The sequence below is a fragment of the Anneissia japonica genome, unplaced genomic scaffold (assembly GCF_011630105.1).
Source record: "Anneissia japonica isolate Jap-2015-1 unplaced genomic scaffold, ASM1163010v1 scaffold1587_len1432017_cov164, whole genome shotgun sequence".
Classification (NCBI taxonomy): Eukaryota; Metazoa; Echinodermata; class Crinoidea; order Comatulida; family Comatulidae; genus Anneissia; species Anneissia japonica.
The window spans coordinates 689280-707178 of record NW_022713643.1 but is presented as its reverse complement, the minus strand read 5'-3'; the positions used below and the strand labels follow the sequence as shown (position 1 = coordinate 707178).

Here is a 17899-nt window from a genome sequence, read left to right as displayed (position 1 = left end):
AGAGTTCTTGCTATGTTAAGTACGTAGTAGGCCTATATCAGTTGTGAGGAAGTAACCTGGCTGTATTAAATCTTGTTACTACCGTATGTACAGTACAGACAGGCTTCCGCGCTCTAGCAGTATGGCACTCGCATTAAATACTTTTCATGCAAATAAATCTTTCGTTGAAACGCTGCTCAACGATTATAAGATTATTTTGTTCGTATGGTATATCAGCAATTACATCATTCTAAAGGTTTATATACAGCAGTGGCGTAACTAGGGGAGGGCGCACGCCAAAAATTACTCGGCCCCCGCCCCCCAAAAAAAGTCCTGGTCAAGTAGTTAAAAATCTCCTAAAATCACCATATTTTGCGAATTAGCGCCCCTCAACTGATCATCGAGCACCCCGCCCCCGACACTTCACCTTCGCGCCCCCATCATCCCCCTCCCACAATTCAAGACTTCTAGATACGCCACTGATATACAGTACTGTAGTAGGCCTATTTATTTCTTACATCAGCTCTTCGGTGATGGTGTTTTGTCGTTTGTTGTATCCCACGTGAGTAAAATCATGGATCTATTACTACTAATAAAGCTCCATCGTAAAGTGAATTGCCTCTAATCAGTAGCCCCTGTAGTACAGTACTGATAAAATGGAAACAACTCCTTCCCTTGTTTGAAACTTCGTTTTTAATTTTTTTTTCCCCTAAAATTAACAAAACATATTTTTCACAAAATATCAAATATGCTTGAGTTTTTTAACCTTATTCACAATCAACAAACAGTAGAGTATGACACCTCAGGACAACGTTGAATCTAAAAAAACGATTTGCAATTAGTTTTTATTTTTTAATACTGTTACTATTAATGATGTATTGTCTGCAAGAAAATTGGGAGATAATCTTGTAAACTCAATTGAAATTTTGAATAGCTCATTTAACCGTACTGTATCAAATAGTTTCAATTAACTTTCAGACATTACATTTCTAAACTTGCAAATTATTGAATATCCTAGGCCTACAAGGGTAACAATTTAAATTTTGGAAATTTATTGTCAAAATTTAGCTCAGAAAATAGATATATTTTTTAATGCAATAGTTATTAACTTTAAGTAGCACATAAGATTAAAACACCAACAAACTGTCCATAACAAACACTTTCTTCCAAAGTCAAACCAATGCAAAATAATACAGTATTTCACTGGCAGAGTACATAATTATTAATGTATATTGAAATGACCCTTTAAACTTGAACCCCAGTATTTGAGGAGTAAACACGACTGGTAATTTGATAGGATATTTCAATGCAGCCATTTAAGCTGTTAAAATAAGTCCATCCATGGATCATCTACTATAGACATAAAGTCAACTGGACCACCTGAGCTTAAACATTGAACACATATGTTGCAGCATTGTGTTATAAATTTAAGTTTAAAGGTCATATTCACTTTATCAAAAAATCCCAAATTCTAGTTACGATTTTGTTATTTTAGTATTTATGTAGCACCTATTCTGTTGGGAAAACAAACGCTTTGTAACATTGGGTCCTCATTAAGTGTTGCTGCCATATTGGCGCAGCAGCAGGCGACAAACAAGTAGTAAGGACACAAGCGAAATGCACAGCAAGGGATTTAAACCCCGACTTCGAGGTTGAAAAAACAAAGTTCCTGCTGCACCAAACCGCTTCCACTAAAACTTTATATGGACAGTAGGCCCATTCTTGCACATGGGTGTCATTTTTATATTCAGCACCATATTTTTTGTTTAGAAGCGAGTGAACTATACACATCACTAAATATTTGAAGTACAAAAACAGCTTAAAATTTCAACAAAGCTGTAGTGTTAGCAGTTTTCCAATTTCTAAAATTGTTTGATAAGCTCCCTTCATCTGCAGCCACACAACATCAGATTTTTTTGAATAGAATACTGAAAAAATACAATGTTGGATCACTAACATTCAGTCTTTAAACTGTAGGAAATTCACAATTTACACCCTTTTTTAATTGGGAAAACAACTACTGTACATTTTTATTTCATCTTCAATAACGAGAAGTTGTAAAGATCAAATTTAAAACACTGAAATTAAACAATAATTTTATATTAAACATTATAATACATTAACAATTTAGTTAATAAACCGAAGTCACATCTCGCAAATTTTCTTATATAATAAATACATACCGTATTTATTCGAATAAACGCCCCACTTTGAATAAATTTACCCTGTACAGTCTCATTTGGAATAAACACCTCCCTCGACTAAACACCCCCGTCCTCCCTAAATGACACTAAACAAATCTAATAGAACCAACATCATTCTCAACACATTATACACATTTACAGTGAAATTAAGGGGCGTTTATTTGAGTACATACCTATGCATTTTTCACCAAAAATTATAAACGCCTCCCTCAAATATAATGCTTTCAAAAACCCTTCTCAACAATAAACACCCCGGGCGTTTATTCGAATAAATACGGTATAGAAACAAAAATATATTTCAGTGAAATAATAAATTTTTTTTCGATTTACTGTCAAAATGTTTTTGGAGGAATTAAAACATTAATACTGTTTAAGAAGATAAAGTTCACTCATATTTGCAGCACTTTAAACGATTTCTTTTTACTGCTGTCTGCGATTTCTCTCCATCGGTCTTGACCTCAGACAGCATTTAAAGTTCATGTTGTCTGCGTCTGCAGTCTTTAAGGTCATAACTCCTATGTCCTTAAAATAGTGTCATCCGGGTTTAGATCTAGGCCACCAAATTGCTTCTCAAACATTCAACTCTGCTAACTCATCACTGCCATTTTCATCAAGCTTGATTGGTTTAGTATTTTCTATTGTGTAAAACAGGAAAGGTTTAAATATGGGTGAAAAAACAGATTATGTTTCCCAAGCACAACTGAACCAAAATTTAGAAAATTTAGACTGCCTAAATTTATTTTCTCCCCCCTGAAAATATTCTTTTTACCAAGGAGTCCAAAATACTTGTATGATACGAAAGGGCAGCCACTTTCAGCTTAGCCCACAGATGTAACTTTATCAGCCAAATGAAACAGGCTCTAAACCCCAAGAATATGTTTTTAAAATTCCGACCTGCCTTGGTTTTTTTTTTATTCATTTTTTTTTTGGGTGGGGTTCTTTCAGGGAAATTAAATATTTTCTACTTAAATCAAGATTTATGGCAAAAAAAATAAATTTTTCTTTAAGAAAAAATGCTCCAGATCCATTCTAGTTTTTTTGTCACTTAATTACGTACAGCAATTAAGTGTGATTTTCTCTCAGGGCTTGGAAAACACCTTATTTTTTAGTTCTTTAAAGCCAGCTGGGGATTCATTTTTATACCCATCCTCCAGCTCATCACAAGGAAAAAACAAACATATTATTTAAAACAAAAATATTTAAATCATGACTTACTAGGTGTTACAAACCACGGACATGGGTATTCCTTAGTTAGTATTCTCAATCCAATGCAAAAGATTATGAAAGCGATGGCCCCACAAATTGCAGCAAGATCACCTAAGCTCAATACCGTACCTATGCTCTCTGCTGAAAGGAATAATTAAATGTGCGGTTATGAAAATGCTTCATAATAAATGTACTGTATTCAAACCAGCTGCAATCAAACATTAGGAAACTACAATTTTATTTTCTTTACATATATTAAACCTGGTTCACACTAACAAATTTTATTAATGTGTCCACACATGCCGTGCTGATGTCACAGCGGTGTCATATCAAATTTTATTACATTTGATAGTGTGGACAGAGCTTTATCAAATTTTATGTGTTAAGCCTCGTCCGCACTAAGTTTAGTGATGTGTCCACACATGGGCATGATGGTGTCATATTTCACCCAAATATGGGCATATCACATTTTTATTAAATTTGATGTGTGGACAGTGCAAATTTTATGTGACAAATCTGCCTGAGTTGCCCATGTATGGCACCAAGATGTCATATGTCCTCCATATATGGACATGACAATATTTTAAAAAGTCCCAAAACTGATTAATAAAACAAATCAACTGAATTTCGAATATTTATTTATTTTTCTATACAGCAACTTTTGAAATTATATTATCATTTGCAATATCACTGTGTGTATATAAGTAAATAATTCAGTTGTCTGCTGGCATTTAAAAATTAAAATACTGTAATATTTTTTTTTTTTGTTAGTCTAGGCTCACTGAATTTCATGAGAAATTAGAAAACACATCCCATAATACTGTACCTCCATTTTCTCTGACTTCTAAATTTGCTGAGGTATTTTCAGTTTCAAGTACAAAGGTTGCCACAACATGTGTGCCTTGGATTTTACTGCTATCCTCATCTTGAATTTTATCCGAAACGTTAGGTCTTTCTGTGGGTACAACGTAACCTGTAAGGGAAGTCACCCAATGATTCAAATAGTAAATATTTTTGAGGTCCACCTCCATTACCCTTGAATCCACCAATATAGTTTTAAGCTTGCATACAAATTTTATTTTTTGATACAATTTTCTTCATTTTTTTTAAAGGGGGGAGGGGGGTGTGGGTAGGGGATCAGGTTGCAGCCGAAAAGATATATTTTCAATTGGCCTTTATTCTGTCCACACACTATCATATTTTATTTTTTTTATTTTTTTATTTTTTTTAATTTAATTTCTCAAAGCTAGTTTCAACAAATTTTTAATTTTGTAGATTTTAATTATTAAAATGTTTAAAAAATCCAGGGCAATCCATACCATAAGAATGATTAAAGATTTTTTAATTTTTTAAGTTCTAGTTTTGCATAACAGTAGTCTGCCTTTAATAGCTACTTGAATTTCTGAACAATCTCTTTAATCTGTATTTGTTATTGGAGAGCTCAGGGGACCCAGGAGTGAATAGAAGGCTCCAGGCACAGCTGAATTTGATGATGCTCCAAACAGGTCTTTGTTAAAAGAAGCAGAGGCTGTGTAATAGCCATGCCTTTGCAGGACATGCTCTGCATTGTTGATTTTGTGCACTCTTAAAATCCACTGTTCACTTTCATAGGTGCCTGGAAAATATCTCAGTTCACTGAGTTCATATACACAGCTTTGGTGAAGGACAACAGAACCCAAGAGGGTTGTTTTCCTCCACCAATTAAAGCTGTTTCTGAAAATATTCTAAAAAATATGGTACCTATTTTTTTTTTTGTATAATAAATGGGTTTTGTTTTGAACAGGTTTCAGTCACTTTATCTTCTTTGTTTAGATGTGATAGGTATCAGATATATACCACAGCATTTATTTGTGAAAAAGTTGAATAAATTAAAATAAACTTTTAAAAAAGTATTATTTAATTACTGTGGCCAGTTAGTGATATGTTGTTTGTTCACTTGAATACTTGAATTCTCGAGTATGAACAGTAGCATTTTTTTTCAGTTTATTCTGGAAGATTATCATGCACAATGCTTGTCATCCCAAAAAAAGCATAAAACTGTTCTAATTGTTAAACTGAGACATTAGAATGCTGGTTTTGGGATGGGAAACCACATATTTTCTTAAAATGTTTATCAAACTTTTGTTTAATCAAAATGATTGATAATGTAAAATAATACAAATGCACACAATATATCATATAAATATATATGTTATTTAAATATTTGGATTCCTCACCTGGACAACTTTTAAAACAGGTCACCTTTGAAAAGCTTTTAGAGGATGGGTCACAAACACTGTGACATGATTCACATATGTTATTGCTACAGACTTGTGTCGAGTTTTTACATGGGAAGGTACTGGAACAGTGTTCACTAACCACCACATCTCCAATAAATGCAAACAGACTGACCACCAACATACACAAGTTACTCAAGGAAGACATCTTGATGATTCTATGATGAAATTTATCAATAATGCTAATAATAATTAGTCATTCAATCTAAAGTGCACTTTCTAAGTGTACTTAAATCTTCTGTAAATCATATTTTTCCATCCACTATAGTATAAGAGTTGAATTCCAAACAATTTAATATTTTTTTTATTCCATCCTTGATTGAATATTGATTAAAAACTCATGTAGTGTGACAGTGTAAACAATGTTTAGAAGATTTAGTATAAATAAGCACCCAATTTTCTACATGCTTTTGCTGGGTCATGTTTGTCTTGTTAAATTAAATTTAACCAGCTAACTAAAACATATTTGGGCCTACCGATGATAAAAATTTATTGACATATGTTGGAAGTTATTGAAATACTGTAGACTAGTTCTTGAGGGACGCCTCGTTATCAAAGCCCGATACGACTTCCTCAGACTTTTTTTTTATTGCACTACAAAAATCCTATTGTCTGCAAAAAGTGACTGAAAATTTTCACACATTATGCATGTTTACAAATAAATATTGAACTGTCAATACAACTGAACTTCAGAGTACTGACACTGGCATCTTGTATTTGTCTAGGCCTATGGTGCAATTATATTATTATTATTTAATTATTAGGTTTGGGTGGGTTTCACTCAAACATTAATTTCAAATGTTACGTTAAGCCTAAATAGGAAGCGTCTAATCTCGAAAGAGGTGCAACGGTTCCAAGCTCTACGACCATTTATGAGTCCTGTATACGAAATTTAGGCCCTAGCTAGAGAGAGGCATATTATAGGCCAATCTCATAGCGCAACGAATTGGCACACAACGCGCAAAATGAACGCAAGTAGAGTCTGTAGGCTACTCCAGTGGCGTATGGCGCCTAGCTAGAGAGAGGCTAGGGGCCTACCTAGACCGTAAGCCTTTCAAGTGTAATCTGCAAATGTTTTAATATTATATAAAAAAAAATCAAATAATATAAATGTAAACTAAACTCACTTTCTTTGCAGCTCAGTAAGACAAACTTCCACCACTTTAGCAGTTCAATAATCAACTGACAGCTGTAAATTTAAATCCCGGACAATTCAAATCTCTTCTCGTGTTAAATTACCACCACGTCCCTGGGAACTATCATCACGCCATCCAATTTTCGAAAACAACAACTTTATAGAGGGCGGTAAACATTTTTACACGGTCTCTGAACTTTATATTTTAAAATAAAAAATATATTTAGACCACCTCCTGTTTATCGATCGTAATTTGCTATTTTGTGCCTCGTCTTTTATACGCGAGATTATACGGTATGTTGCAGGTTAAATATTAAAATATTTAACCTGTAACATTCCGTATATATTCTCCTGTTGATGAACATACCGACGTAATATTTTGCCCAGACTCAGTGTTCTTATTTTTTTGCCGATTTCAGGCTCAAAATGTTCTTATTTTTTCTTGTTTCACACACTTTTCAAACATCGAAAATTATTATTTTACAGTCTAGTATATTAATGTACTGTGATAAAGAGGTTATTGTACCATAGTAAATTACATCACACCTATCGCACATGAGGTACCGGTACAGAAAAGTTTTTGTTTTTTTTGTAGGCCCCTATTAAAAAATAGATAAAAAAAGCTCAGCTGACATTTTGCCGCAGCTTCAATTTCTTCTTATTTGTTTTTAATTTATAAGCAATTTCAGTTTAAGTGTTCTTATAAAATGTGTTCTGATATATATAAAAAAACAAAAACAAAACAAAAACAAGAACACAAAAAAAAAACAAAAACAAAAAAAACCGTGTACGCCCGACATACAAAAATCGTCCAAAAATCTTTTCGACATACAAAACTCGGGGGTCGTCTCATATAGCCTACGCGGATCGCCTTATAAGCGAGAATATCGTACAAAATCAATCCAAAGATCGATCAAACTCTCTAAACGCAATGACCAGATCAGAAGCTATGCGTAGGCCTCAGCCTCAATTTGTTCTTATTTTGTTCTTAATTTTTAAGCAATTTCAGCCTCAGTGTTCTTATAAAATGTGTTATTGTAATTTTTTTTTTAAACGCCCGACCGTACAAAATCGTCCAAAAATCTTCTCAAACTCGAGGGTCGTTTTTAAACGCAATGACCAAAACAATATTCAGGTCAGAAGCTATGCATAGGCCATACCGTAAAACCTAGAATAGAATTCCTATGGGTTTAATCTCGAAAAGAAGCCCCTACATGTCTTGCAAAAAGCTCATCTCTCGAAAAGGAGCCCATATGAATGGGATTCTATTCAAAATAACCCATTTATAGACTGATGTTCTTTACGTCCTATTCAATATCATTGTATTGTAGTTTTAGCTTCGTTAAAAATTATAAAATACTAAACAGAATTTCGAATTCCATATTTCATCTTGAAAAGAAGCCCTCTCTTTAGTTTGAAAAAGTAATCTTGAAAAAGCCTACCTGATAAGAGGCCCACTCGAAGGAATTGAAGCACACCCAAGGCCCTAGAGCCCAAAATATCGTACAATCTTAACCTAAAATCCATACTGGTTTTGTTCTTGTTCAAACAATGTAAATGTAGGCCTATAACTTGTTTGCCCATAAAGGTTCATTTAGGCCTATATAATTTTTTTCTTAACTGAGAGTATAACATGAAATCTCTAATTACAAGTTCCGTTTCATCTCTACATATCATTTTGCTGTAATCTGTCTGCAACTTTCTTTTACCTTTCTTTTTTCTTTTTATCTTTTCTTTCATTGTACTTTTATAATGTTGTTTTCTGATTTTCCATGTTTAGTATGTTTGTGTGCGCCTCGGAATATGTTTACCTAGATAGATGGCGCATTATAAATGCATTATTATTATTATTATTATTATTATTATTATTATTATTATTATTATTATTATTATTATTATTATATCTTCTTCAATATCTTCTTATCTCCGTTTTCACTTAACGTTCCAATCGCCTAATATTAATATTTTACCTTTCTTTTTTCTTTTTATCTTTTCTTTCATTGTACTTTTATAATGTTGTTTTCTGATTTTCCATGTTTAGTATGTTTGTGTGCGCCTCGGAATATGTTTACCTAGATAGATGGCGCATTATAAATGCATTATTATTATTATTATTATTATTATTATTATTATTATTATTATTATTATTATTATTATTATTATATCTTCTTCAATATCTTCTTATCTCCGTTTTCACTTAACGTTCCAATCGCCTAATATTAATTTCTCTTTATCGTCTTTATCCCGGTCTTTATATCTTGTCTGATTTCAAAATCAGTACCGTAGGCCTAGGTCCTATTAGTTGATTATCAGCAAGAAAAAAAAAACAAATTTTGGAGATAGTGTAGTGTTTGTAGTCTACTGCATGCATCCAATGGGAAGTAATATGACGAATTCCGTCAAAATAAACCGTTAACGAGAATGTTCGTAGTCGACTCTGCCGACACCAAAACATTAATTAATCACGGCGCCATTCCTGAGAAGTAGGCCTATACCGTATTGCGATGATATCTATCGACTTATTTACCGATTAATTGATATTAATTAAAGCCTATCTCCTTACCGTGTTGCTTTCATCCTTGCCGACATTGCCTTAAGCTATGGGTTCACCTGGCCGCCGCCGCTTACTTATCGTTAATAGATCCGCCCACTCTCTTGAGCGCCTTCGTTAGGACAAGGCACGTGACTGTGGGTGAGCTATATGCTCTCCGTCCATGTTATTGGCTGTGATAGTACGCGTCGTCACGCGTTCGTTGGTTCGAGGATGAGCCATACGCTCTCCGTCCATATGATTGGCTGTAATGTGCAGTCGTCAAACGCATTCGTTGCTCGCGCATAATAAGCCTTTAATACTAGTTCGTTAATGACTCACTTTAATCATCTTTCTCCGCCAATGCCAATTCTTTGTAATTTGATAAGAGAAAAGTAGACCTCTCTCATAACCTATGATACTAGTACGACTCGTAAGATTTGTCTGCCTTTCCGATAATCTAAATTTAGTAATTTAGAAAGTTATTTTACTAAACATACACAAACAAACGCAAACACACACAGTTTTATAGCCAATTTTAAGCGATAATAAAGGACAAATTAATGTCATTAATTAACTCATAAACTAGTGTTCAGTATCGACTTTGACTTTCGGGGAACCAAGGAATTGCCTTATAACTGTCTCTTATACACATCTAGATGTGTATAAGAGACAGATATATATATTGTCAATTTTCACTAAAGGTGACAATGTGTACTGATTTGTCCTCTTACATACCTCCATAAATATCATACGTCCCAAGGCCACATTCTGACTAATTTTCCCAGAGTCTAGTCGCATTATTATGCCGGGCATTGTGGGAAGGCTGGCACGCACGCACGTGAGAGAGAAAACACCTGGTTTATTACACACTCTTTAGTGATTGTTCTTGAAAGTGAGCTTTTTAATTTACAGGCATTTCTGTTGATGGACGTATTATTAACGAGTGTAGATTATGACATCATCACCCTGTGATGGATGAGTATTGCTAATGACAATCCTTTGCCCACTTTTGAAAAAATTAAATTAATTATTAAAAAAATCAATTAATTTTGTCTATAACAAAGAATAACAAAGAGATTTGCACCATTCTGTAGGCCTAATATACTGAAAAACACCTTCTCTTTACCAAACATATATCATGGGAAAGTCATAGTTTTCCTCTCCGCGATCTTTTTACAAACAGTATCAATGTTTTACCATGAACACATTTGTCATGTTGAAATAAATTAAAATAAACACTTAAATGTGGTTCAAAAACACAGTAGTTTATTTCAATAGGCTGTTAAAACTAATCAAAAAGATAAAGATGGTATATAATGTAGCAATAACAAAGAGTTCCCATTGTCATTAAGCCACTGTTCTTTCTTTCTCCCCCTCTCTATTAATTGCTTCCATCCAAATTGTTATAAATGATAGTGTTACTATAGCACACTAATCTGACATTACATTGAGAGTCTTATCTAGGGAACACGCGAGTTTAAACGAGATATTTGCAGGTGGTTTAGAGGGTTTTACCTACTGAACAAGTTACGTACAAAAACACTTTATTTACCGACACATATAATGATGTCGATTCGACAAATTGAGAGAGCAATTAACATGTTTGTTCTCAGATAAGTTATCAGTGATCAGAGACCGGGCTTCTCATTCAACCGATTATCACCAATATTCAGCAAGGTAATACAATTAGTCTATACAAATAGAACAAGCGTGGACACGCGTGCGAGAAAACATTATAATTGGATCGTCGACAGGCTGAGCTAACCTTGCGTCATCTTCTTGCCTCCGAGAAACGCGTTTTGTATTTGTTTTTAGCCCCGAGGTTTGGAAGCACAAACTGAGGGAGCAGTCGCCGATGTGTACCGACAAACCGGGGCGCACATTCCAGCGTGGATTTTTCAGTGCGTAGGAGCGTTTCAGAATAGGTGTTATTGAATCAATCGGAACACAAGACGGGTGCGATCAGTAGGAGAATAATCACGGAGTTGAGAAAATGAACGTGAGAAACCAATTGACAGCGTTTACAATTGAAAACATTCTGGGCATAACCTGCACCCGAGACAAACAGGAGACAGAAGTAGCAAACTCGAAAACAGAAGAGACAAAATCCGCGCTAATTCTTCGAAAAAACGGTTAGTATTAACATTTTAACCGGTGTTAAAGGATTTTGGTCCCGTAAATTTGGCCCCCTCAGCCTAAATTTACTGTGAATTCCAGTGTAGATAATTTAGCCTAGGGGGAAGAAATTAAGAGTTTCTCCTCCCCGTTCAAAGAAATCGACCGAAATTCTAGGAGAAAGGTGGAATCCCTGCGGCCCATCGGAATGATTGTTTGAATCGATTTTGATAGGCCTATCACTATTTCATATAATTATATGAAATATTGATATTATTATATCACTATATACGATGTTTTGGATCAAAAACTATACAAAAAGTTACGGCTACCCGTAAAATATTAAGTTTTTGTTACGTGGTTTGTTATCGTCGGCGGTTGGCTAAAAGTTTTAGCTATAATTCTTTTCGATTTATTGACATCAAGCTTAGGTGCAGGTCTTCGATTTTGTTATGGCAGTGTTCAGTCTTAAGCATATAGGCATCAAGTCATATAACTCAGTGGATATGACGTTTAATATTGCTTGATATTACACAAAAGTAGGCCTATATCATGCGCATTAACTAAATTGATGTTATGTGCCTGAATAATAATAATAATAATAATAATAATAATAATAATAATATCAACAACAACAACAACAACAACAACAATAATAATAATAATAATGAAAATAACAATAATAATAATATATATGTTTTTAATATAGGGCCCTATATAATCACTCAGAGCGCTGTTGCACGCAGAAAATGAACAAATAAAATAAATAAATAAATAATAACAATAAAATAAATAATAGCAAATGAAATAAAGACAAATTAAATATTAAAAATAAATTTCTGAATGTATGATTTATGATTTATGCACAAGATGGGAGGATTTGGGGAGGTTGAAATGAGTCTCGGGGGTTCATACGTCCAGAAAAAATAATAATCAATTGTTATTTTGTTAAATACGGTACCACTACCATAAATATGAAAGCAAATAACAGAACATTAATAGAGGTAGGGCCTAAATGGAAAAATCGGTTTATCTTAGACGTTATTATAAGTCTGTTCCTCATTTTACGCTTCTCTCAAAAGTTTTGTCTTTCTCACATAACATAATATTATTATTGTTGTTATTGTTGTTTCATTATTTCATTCCTTTTTAAATCAAAATACTATCGATACTGCAGAAATCCTTTCTGTTTTTTTTTTGTTTTTTTTTACTTATATAGGGGCCTACACATAAGTATATATTACCTATATTCATAATGTACACAATGCGAACAACATAAGGCAAAACAACAATATGAAGAACAATTTAAAGAAAATTTAATTGAATTTAATGCACGCAAAGAGTTAATATTTATTATATTGGCACTTCTCCTGAATCTTCATCGAACTTAGTCATAGCAAATATTTGTTTAGTAAAATATTTCGTAATTCTACATATTTTATTTAAGTTGATAATAATGATATTGATGAGCTATATCATTATCAGGTTAACGCAATCATTAAGTACAATGGCAGGCGGTTGTGACAAAATGAGTTTTGTGATACAAAAAATGAAAAATTAGTTATTGATATATTTGGAAAGATGGCTATATAAGCTTTATTTTACATGTTCCTAGGTTGAGTACAGCTAGAGTCAGATAATTTTAAAGTTCAGATCTATATGTCTAAAATTAGAGGAAATCGCTTCTAAAGATAAACAACGGATTGTGGTACAAAAAAAATGGAAAATGAGTTATTGATATATTTAGAAAGATGGCTTTACATCGGTCTTTGAATCATGTTCCTAAGTTGGGAACAACCGGAGTAAGATCATTGTTAAGTTCAGATTTCTAAAAATGTATACAAAGGATACATTTTTGGTACAAAAAAATGAAAAATGAGTTATTGATATATTTAGAAAGATTACTATATCAGCTTTACTTCGGTTTTTGAATCATGTTCCTGGTTAAGTACGACCGGTAAGATATATATTTTTTTTTAAATTTCTGATGTTTAAAAGCATACTTTAAAGAAAATTGCTTCTAAATAAATTTTGTGTTGGTATTCCTATAAATAATTGTAAAAAATAGCTTAACAAATGTCTCAAAAACACCTTTACCGTAATTAAACGCAGAAGTTGTGCTACTATGAAATATACATTTAACTTATCAGAAACAATTTAGTTTCAGTAGTACTTTCGTACCATTTATTCCATGACATTTCATGATATTTACAGTATAGACTTAAACATAATTGATGGATACATAACAGAATAATGATGATTTGCATGGAAAAGGTAATAAAATAAGCAGAGCTTTATTAAGACTTATGACCTGTACTGATTTAATAATAATAATAATAATAATAATAATAATAATAATAATAATAATAATAATAATAACAGCATGTATACTACTATCTAACTCCGTTGTTTGCATGATAGTGAAAATGTTACCTTTCAGAGTCTTCGTTTTTCTGAATGATGCTGTTGTTTGTGACAACAGCGAAAGGTCGGATAGTAGTATACATGCTGTTATTATTATCAATACTAATAATAATAGTAATAATAATAATAATAATAATAATAATAATAATAATAATAATAAATAGCAAGCATATATTATAATAATTTACAATAACCATAATAATAATAATAATAATAATAATAATAATAATAATAATAGTAATACTAATAATAATAATAGTAATACTAATCTTCATTAACATAAAATAAATATGATATCTGATAATACTGACAATGATAATAATAACAGTGACCCTACATAAAATCAAAATTATTATTTTACATAATAATAATAATAATTATTGAACATAGTGATTAAGTAGGTGTATGTGTGGACTCGTTTCTTGAATTCGCCAATTAAGTTGCAATGTTTTATATGATCGGATAAACTATTCCAAATTTTGCAGCCCCTGTAAGTTATACCCTTTTGTCCTACATTTATTCTTTTCATAGATATCTGGTAATTACATTTATTTCGTGTTTCGTAGTTACGTATGTCCTCCATTTTTAGAAAAAAAGTTACCGTATCAAATGCAATTGGAAGTTTTTTTTCCAACTTAAACATGAATATCACGAGTTGTTTATCATATAAAATATTCGTCACGACACTACATATACACGTAATAGTTTACTGATTTATAATAAAATTCCAGTGTAAAGAATATTTTAAAGAATATTTTAATTCAATATTTTGTTTGTATTGTTCGTTGTATTGTTACGTGATTTTCTAGTTTGGGGGTGTGTGAATAAATTGAATTGAATTTATACTGAATACAGAATAACATAAAAGTAGAATAAACAAAAAGGAACATTAAAGAAGAAAGTCAGAACGGCTTGAAAATATTTTTTTTGCAAATTAAAAAATATTAACGAAAGTATTTAACTAGGGCAATAATCCGCAGAGTTTAAGAAGATGCCAAGTAAAGCTTATCACGTTTCTTATTCTACACAAACATAAATTAAGTTAATAATAACGATTACTAATAGGCCTATATACAATAATATTATTACAGTATATCATAAATGGTATTTATATTCCTATTATGACCTATTTGTAAAAATGGTTTGCCACAGCTGGAACCGTTTGGCTTCCCAACCTTGAGGTTGGGGTTTCAATCCTCGCTGTGCATATCGCTTGTGTCCTTGAGCAAGGCATTTTATATACATTGCTTCTCTCCACCCAGCAGTAAAAAATGGGTACCTGGTGGGGTTGCCTGCTCCTGCGCTAATTAAAACAGTAACCCTTGTTACTCTTCTTTTCGGTAATTTCATAATTGGGTTTTTTTTAATTATTAATTATTAATATTGCAGGGTATGTATGTAGCAGGACCTTAGTGGCAAAATGTCCCTGTCACATTAGCTGAAGTTGTGTTTGCCGCCCTCTAAGGTGTCAATAAAAATATCGGCACACCCATTGGTCATTTAAATATAAAAATATTTATCGGATCCTTGGCATTTAAAACAAAGTGCAATCGCATATGAAGTATTACGACAAGTATATATGTGTATTGTTTTTATTATACCAGACGTGGCGACGAATAATAACAAGAGAAAGGCGCGACGTATGCGAGTGCGAACAAACTTCAGTTCGTGGCAACTGGATGAACTAGAGCAGGCGTTCGAATCGACTCATTATCCAGACATCTTTATGAGAGAAGCACTTGCAATGCGTCTGGACTTGATGGAGGCTAGAGTGCAAGTAAGTTTTGATATAGCATAAAATGTATAAACCTTTAGACAGTTGCGTATCTACGGGGGTGGATGGAAGCTCGTTTCCCATTTTCCCATCCCTCGCGCCCGCTGGGAATGTTCAAAGCCAAAAAATACGCTCATCAAGTAATTAAAAATCACCTCATATTAGGCCTACCTTCTTTTGCTAGCCTAGTGTCCCTCACTTAAACATCGAGCCCTCCTATACTGCATCATCCCCTTCACCATTTCAAAACTCCAGGTACGCCACTGCCTCTATGCCACGGTACAATAACGCCATGATTGCCATGACAACCATAACATTGAATGGTGACGGAGTAAACGCGTACCGGTACGTCTCTTTCAAAGGGTGGCCGTTCTGACCGTTTGAACATACATAGAGTGCAGTGGCGGGTTCATGAGGCCCAGTCTCCCCCATCCCCCACTGATTTTTTTTTTAAATTAAAAAAAAAGGAGAAAAAAACTTTTATTCAAATTTAAGTCTGAGAGTGCCATTTCCGGCCATCTAGAGGTGCCATAATCATAAATGTTCTTACCTCAACCCCAAATATCATGGTGGGGCTGAGGTGGACCAGACGCACTGTGAAAGTCCCTCCCCCTGGGCCCACACTATTTTCAAATCCTGGATCCGCTAAGGTACTGGTGAGGTTGGTTCGTTTCAAGAACGTCCAAGCTTGCTTTCCACAAAATCGCTACACGCTTTGCCCGACCGACAGTTTACGTTTATGCGGATTGGTTGGTCGTACCGGGGTCTGCTACGGTAGTGTAGCACTAGTATATACACACCACCTCTATTTAGCTTTGTAGTAACTATACTAAAAAAACAAGCCAAGGGAAGTAGGCCTACAACCCCGTTGTGGTTTTAAAGTACAGTATGCAAGTATAAGAATTCCATCCGGGATTTGAGCCTGCAACCTCTCACCATTATGGCGAGTTTCTTACCTCTATGGCTAATTAAAACATTTAAATTGTTATTCATAATTTTAATGTTGAATGTGGGCTTGAAATATTTAAGAAGTGATCTTTGGGCACATCCTTAACACATTAATTGCTTTCGATAAATAAAAAAGAAATATCGTTGTAATCGTCTGAGAATTGGTTTTTTCCATAAAGGGAATAGGGACAATAAAATGAATTAAAATGAAGGAACATAGAATGTTAGAGAACTTACGACTAATGAAGAGAACCGTGGGAAAAGCTATGGCATTAAAGTAATTTTCTCACGAATTTACATCATAATGATATTAGTCACGAATGAAAAATTCTATTAAAGTGGAACATCCAGAGTCTCTTCATCATGTGATTGGTTGTGATGTAGCGCGTGCCTCATTTACATGTAGGCGCGCTCGGTGACGTGCTACACCAGAACTGTTTGCGCGTCCATGACGTGCACTCGTAAAGTAACCACTTTAAACCAATTAATCAACGTCAGAAACAATTGGCCGTGGCTAAGTTGATCCAGTAATTAGGAGAAGTGGACGTGACGATCCAATTGCCGCGTAATTCTCATAAATAACGAAAATTCTTTTATCTCCAATAGCTCACCTTAGCGCGTCAACATCGCACGTCGCTAAATGCGTCCAGGGAACGGCTCTCCTCAAACACACCTGGTCTTTAACTGCAATACGCGGGCCCGTTTATTGCCAATCATCCTAGTTAATTTCTGAAAATTAGTCTAAATAATTTGTCTTCTGTTTCCCCGGCTGATTTCATCAGAACATGAAACCATAATACACGTCGGAACTTGTCACTTTCTTGATAAATGTCCGCAAGTTTGAACCAAGGTCTTAACAAAGTGGACACGCAATTGGCTATTTATCTCGTATTCAAATAACGATCATTTTGATTTGTCAATGAGCAGTCTTCTGGCTGCGTGTCGAAGTAAAAGCGAATTTGTTTTTCGAAATTGCAATACAAACAAGCCGTTAGAATTATGAAAATGTTTTTGGTCGTTTTTCGTTAATGAATTTGTCTTAAACGATTATTTCAATTAATTATCAAATTAATTACCGCATTACCGCCAGCATGGTTGTATCCCTCCCAAGTATTATTGATTGTGCTAGAGTTATTTTGTATGAGTGAGTGTACAAATAGTTTTATATATTTATATGTTTATATATAAAACTTAAATAAATTAACTGAAATAAAGGAACTTTTCATTGATGAGCTACAGTGTGCTTGCACGTTTATTACATCATGTTCTATTTGATTTACACCCCCCACACACACACATATATAC

At 33.6% G+C, this 17899-nt stretch overlaps 1 protein-coding gene across 3 annotated transcripts; it reads right to left on the bottom strand.

Moving 5' to 3' along the window:
• Nucleotides 1-653: 653 nt before the first annotated feature.
• On the bottom strand, nucleotides 654-6951 carry LOC117108684. 3 transcript variants are annotated; one of them, XM_033250788.1, is made up of 5 exons: nucleotides 6793-6951; nucleotides 5606-5823; nucleotides 4216-4362; nucleotides 3399-3530; nucleotides 654-2818 (listed from the first exon to the last, which is right to left on the bottom strand). In XM_033250788.1, exons 2-5 carry the CDS (start codon nucleotides 5811-5813, stop codon nucleotides 2754-2756), a joined length of 552 nt encoding a protein of 183 aa, XP_033106679.1. In that variant the 5' UTR covers nucleotides 5814-5823; nucleotides 6793-6951; the 3' UTR covers nucleotides 654-2753. The 3 variants fall into 3 exon arrangements, with proteins under 3 accessions (XP_033106679.1, XP_033106680.1, XP_033106681.1); XM_033250789.1 differs by having other exon boundaries at nucleotides 3399-3527; XM_033250790.1 differs by having other exon boundaries at nucleotides 4216-4344.
• Between the last annotated feature and the right edge of the window lie 10948 nt (nucleotides 6952-17899).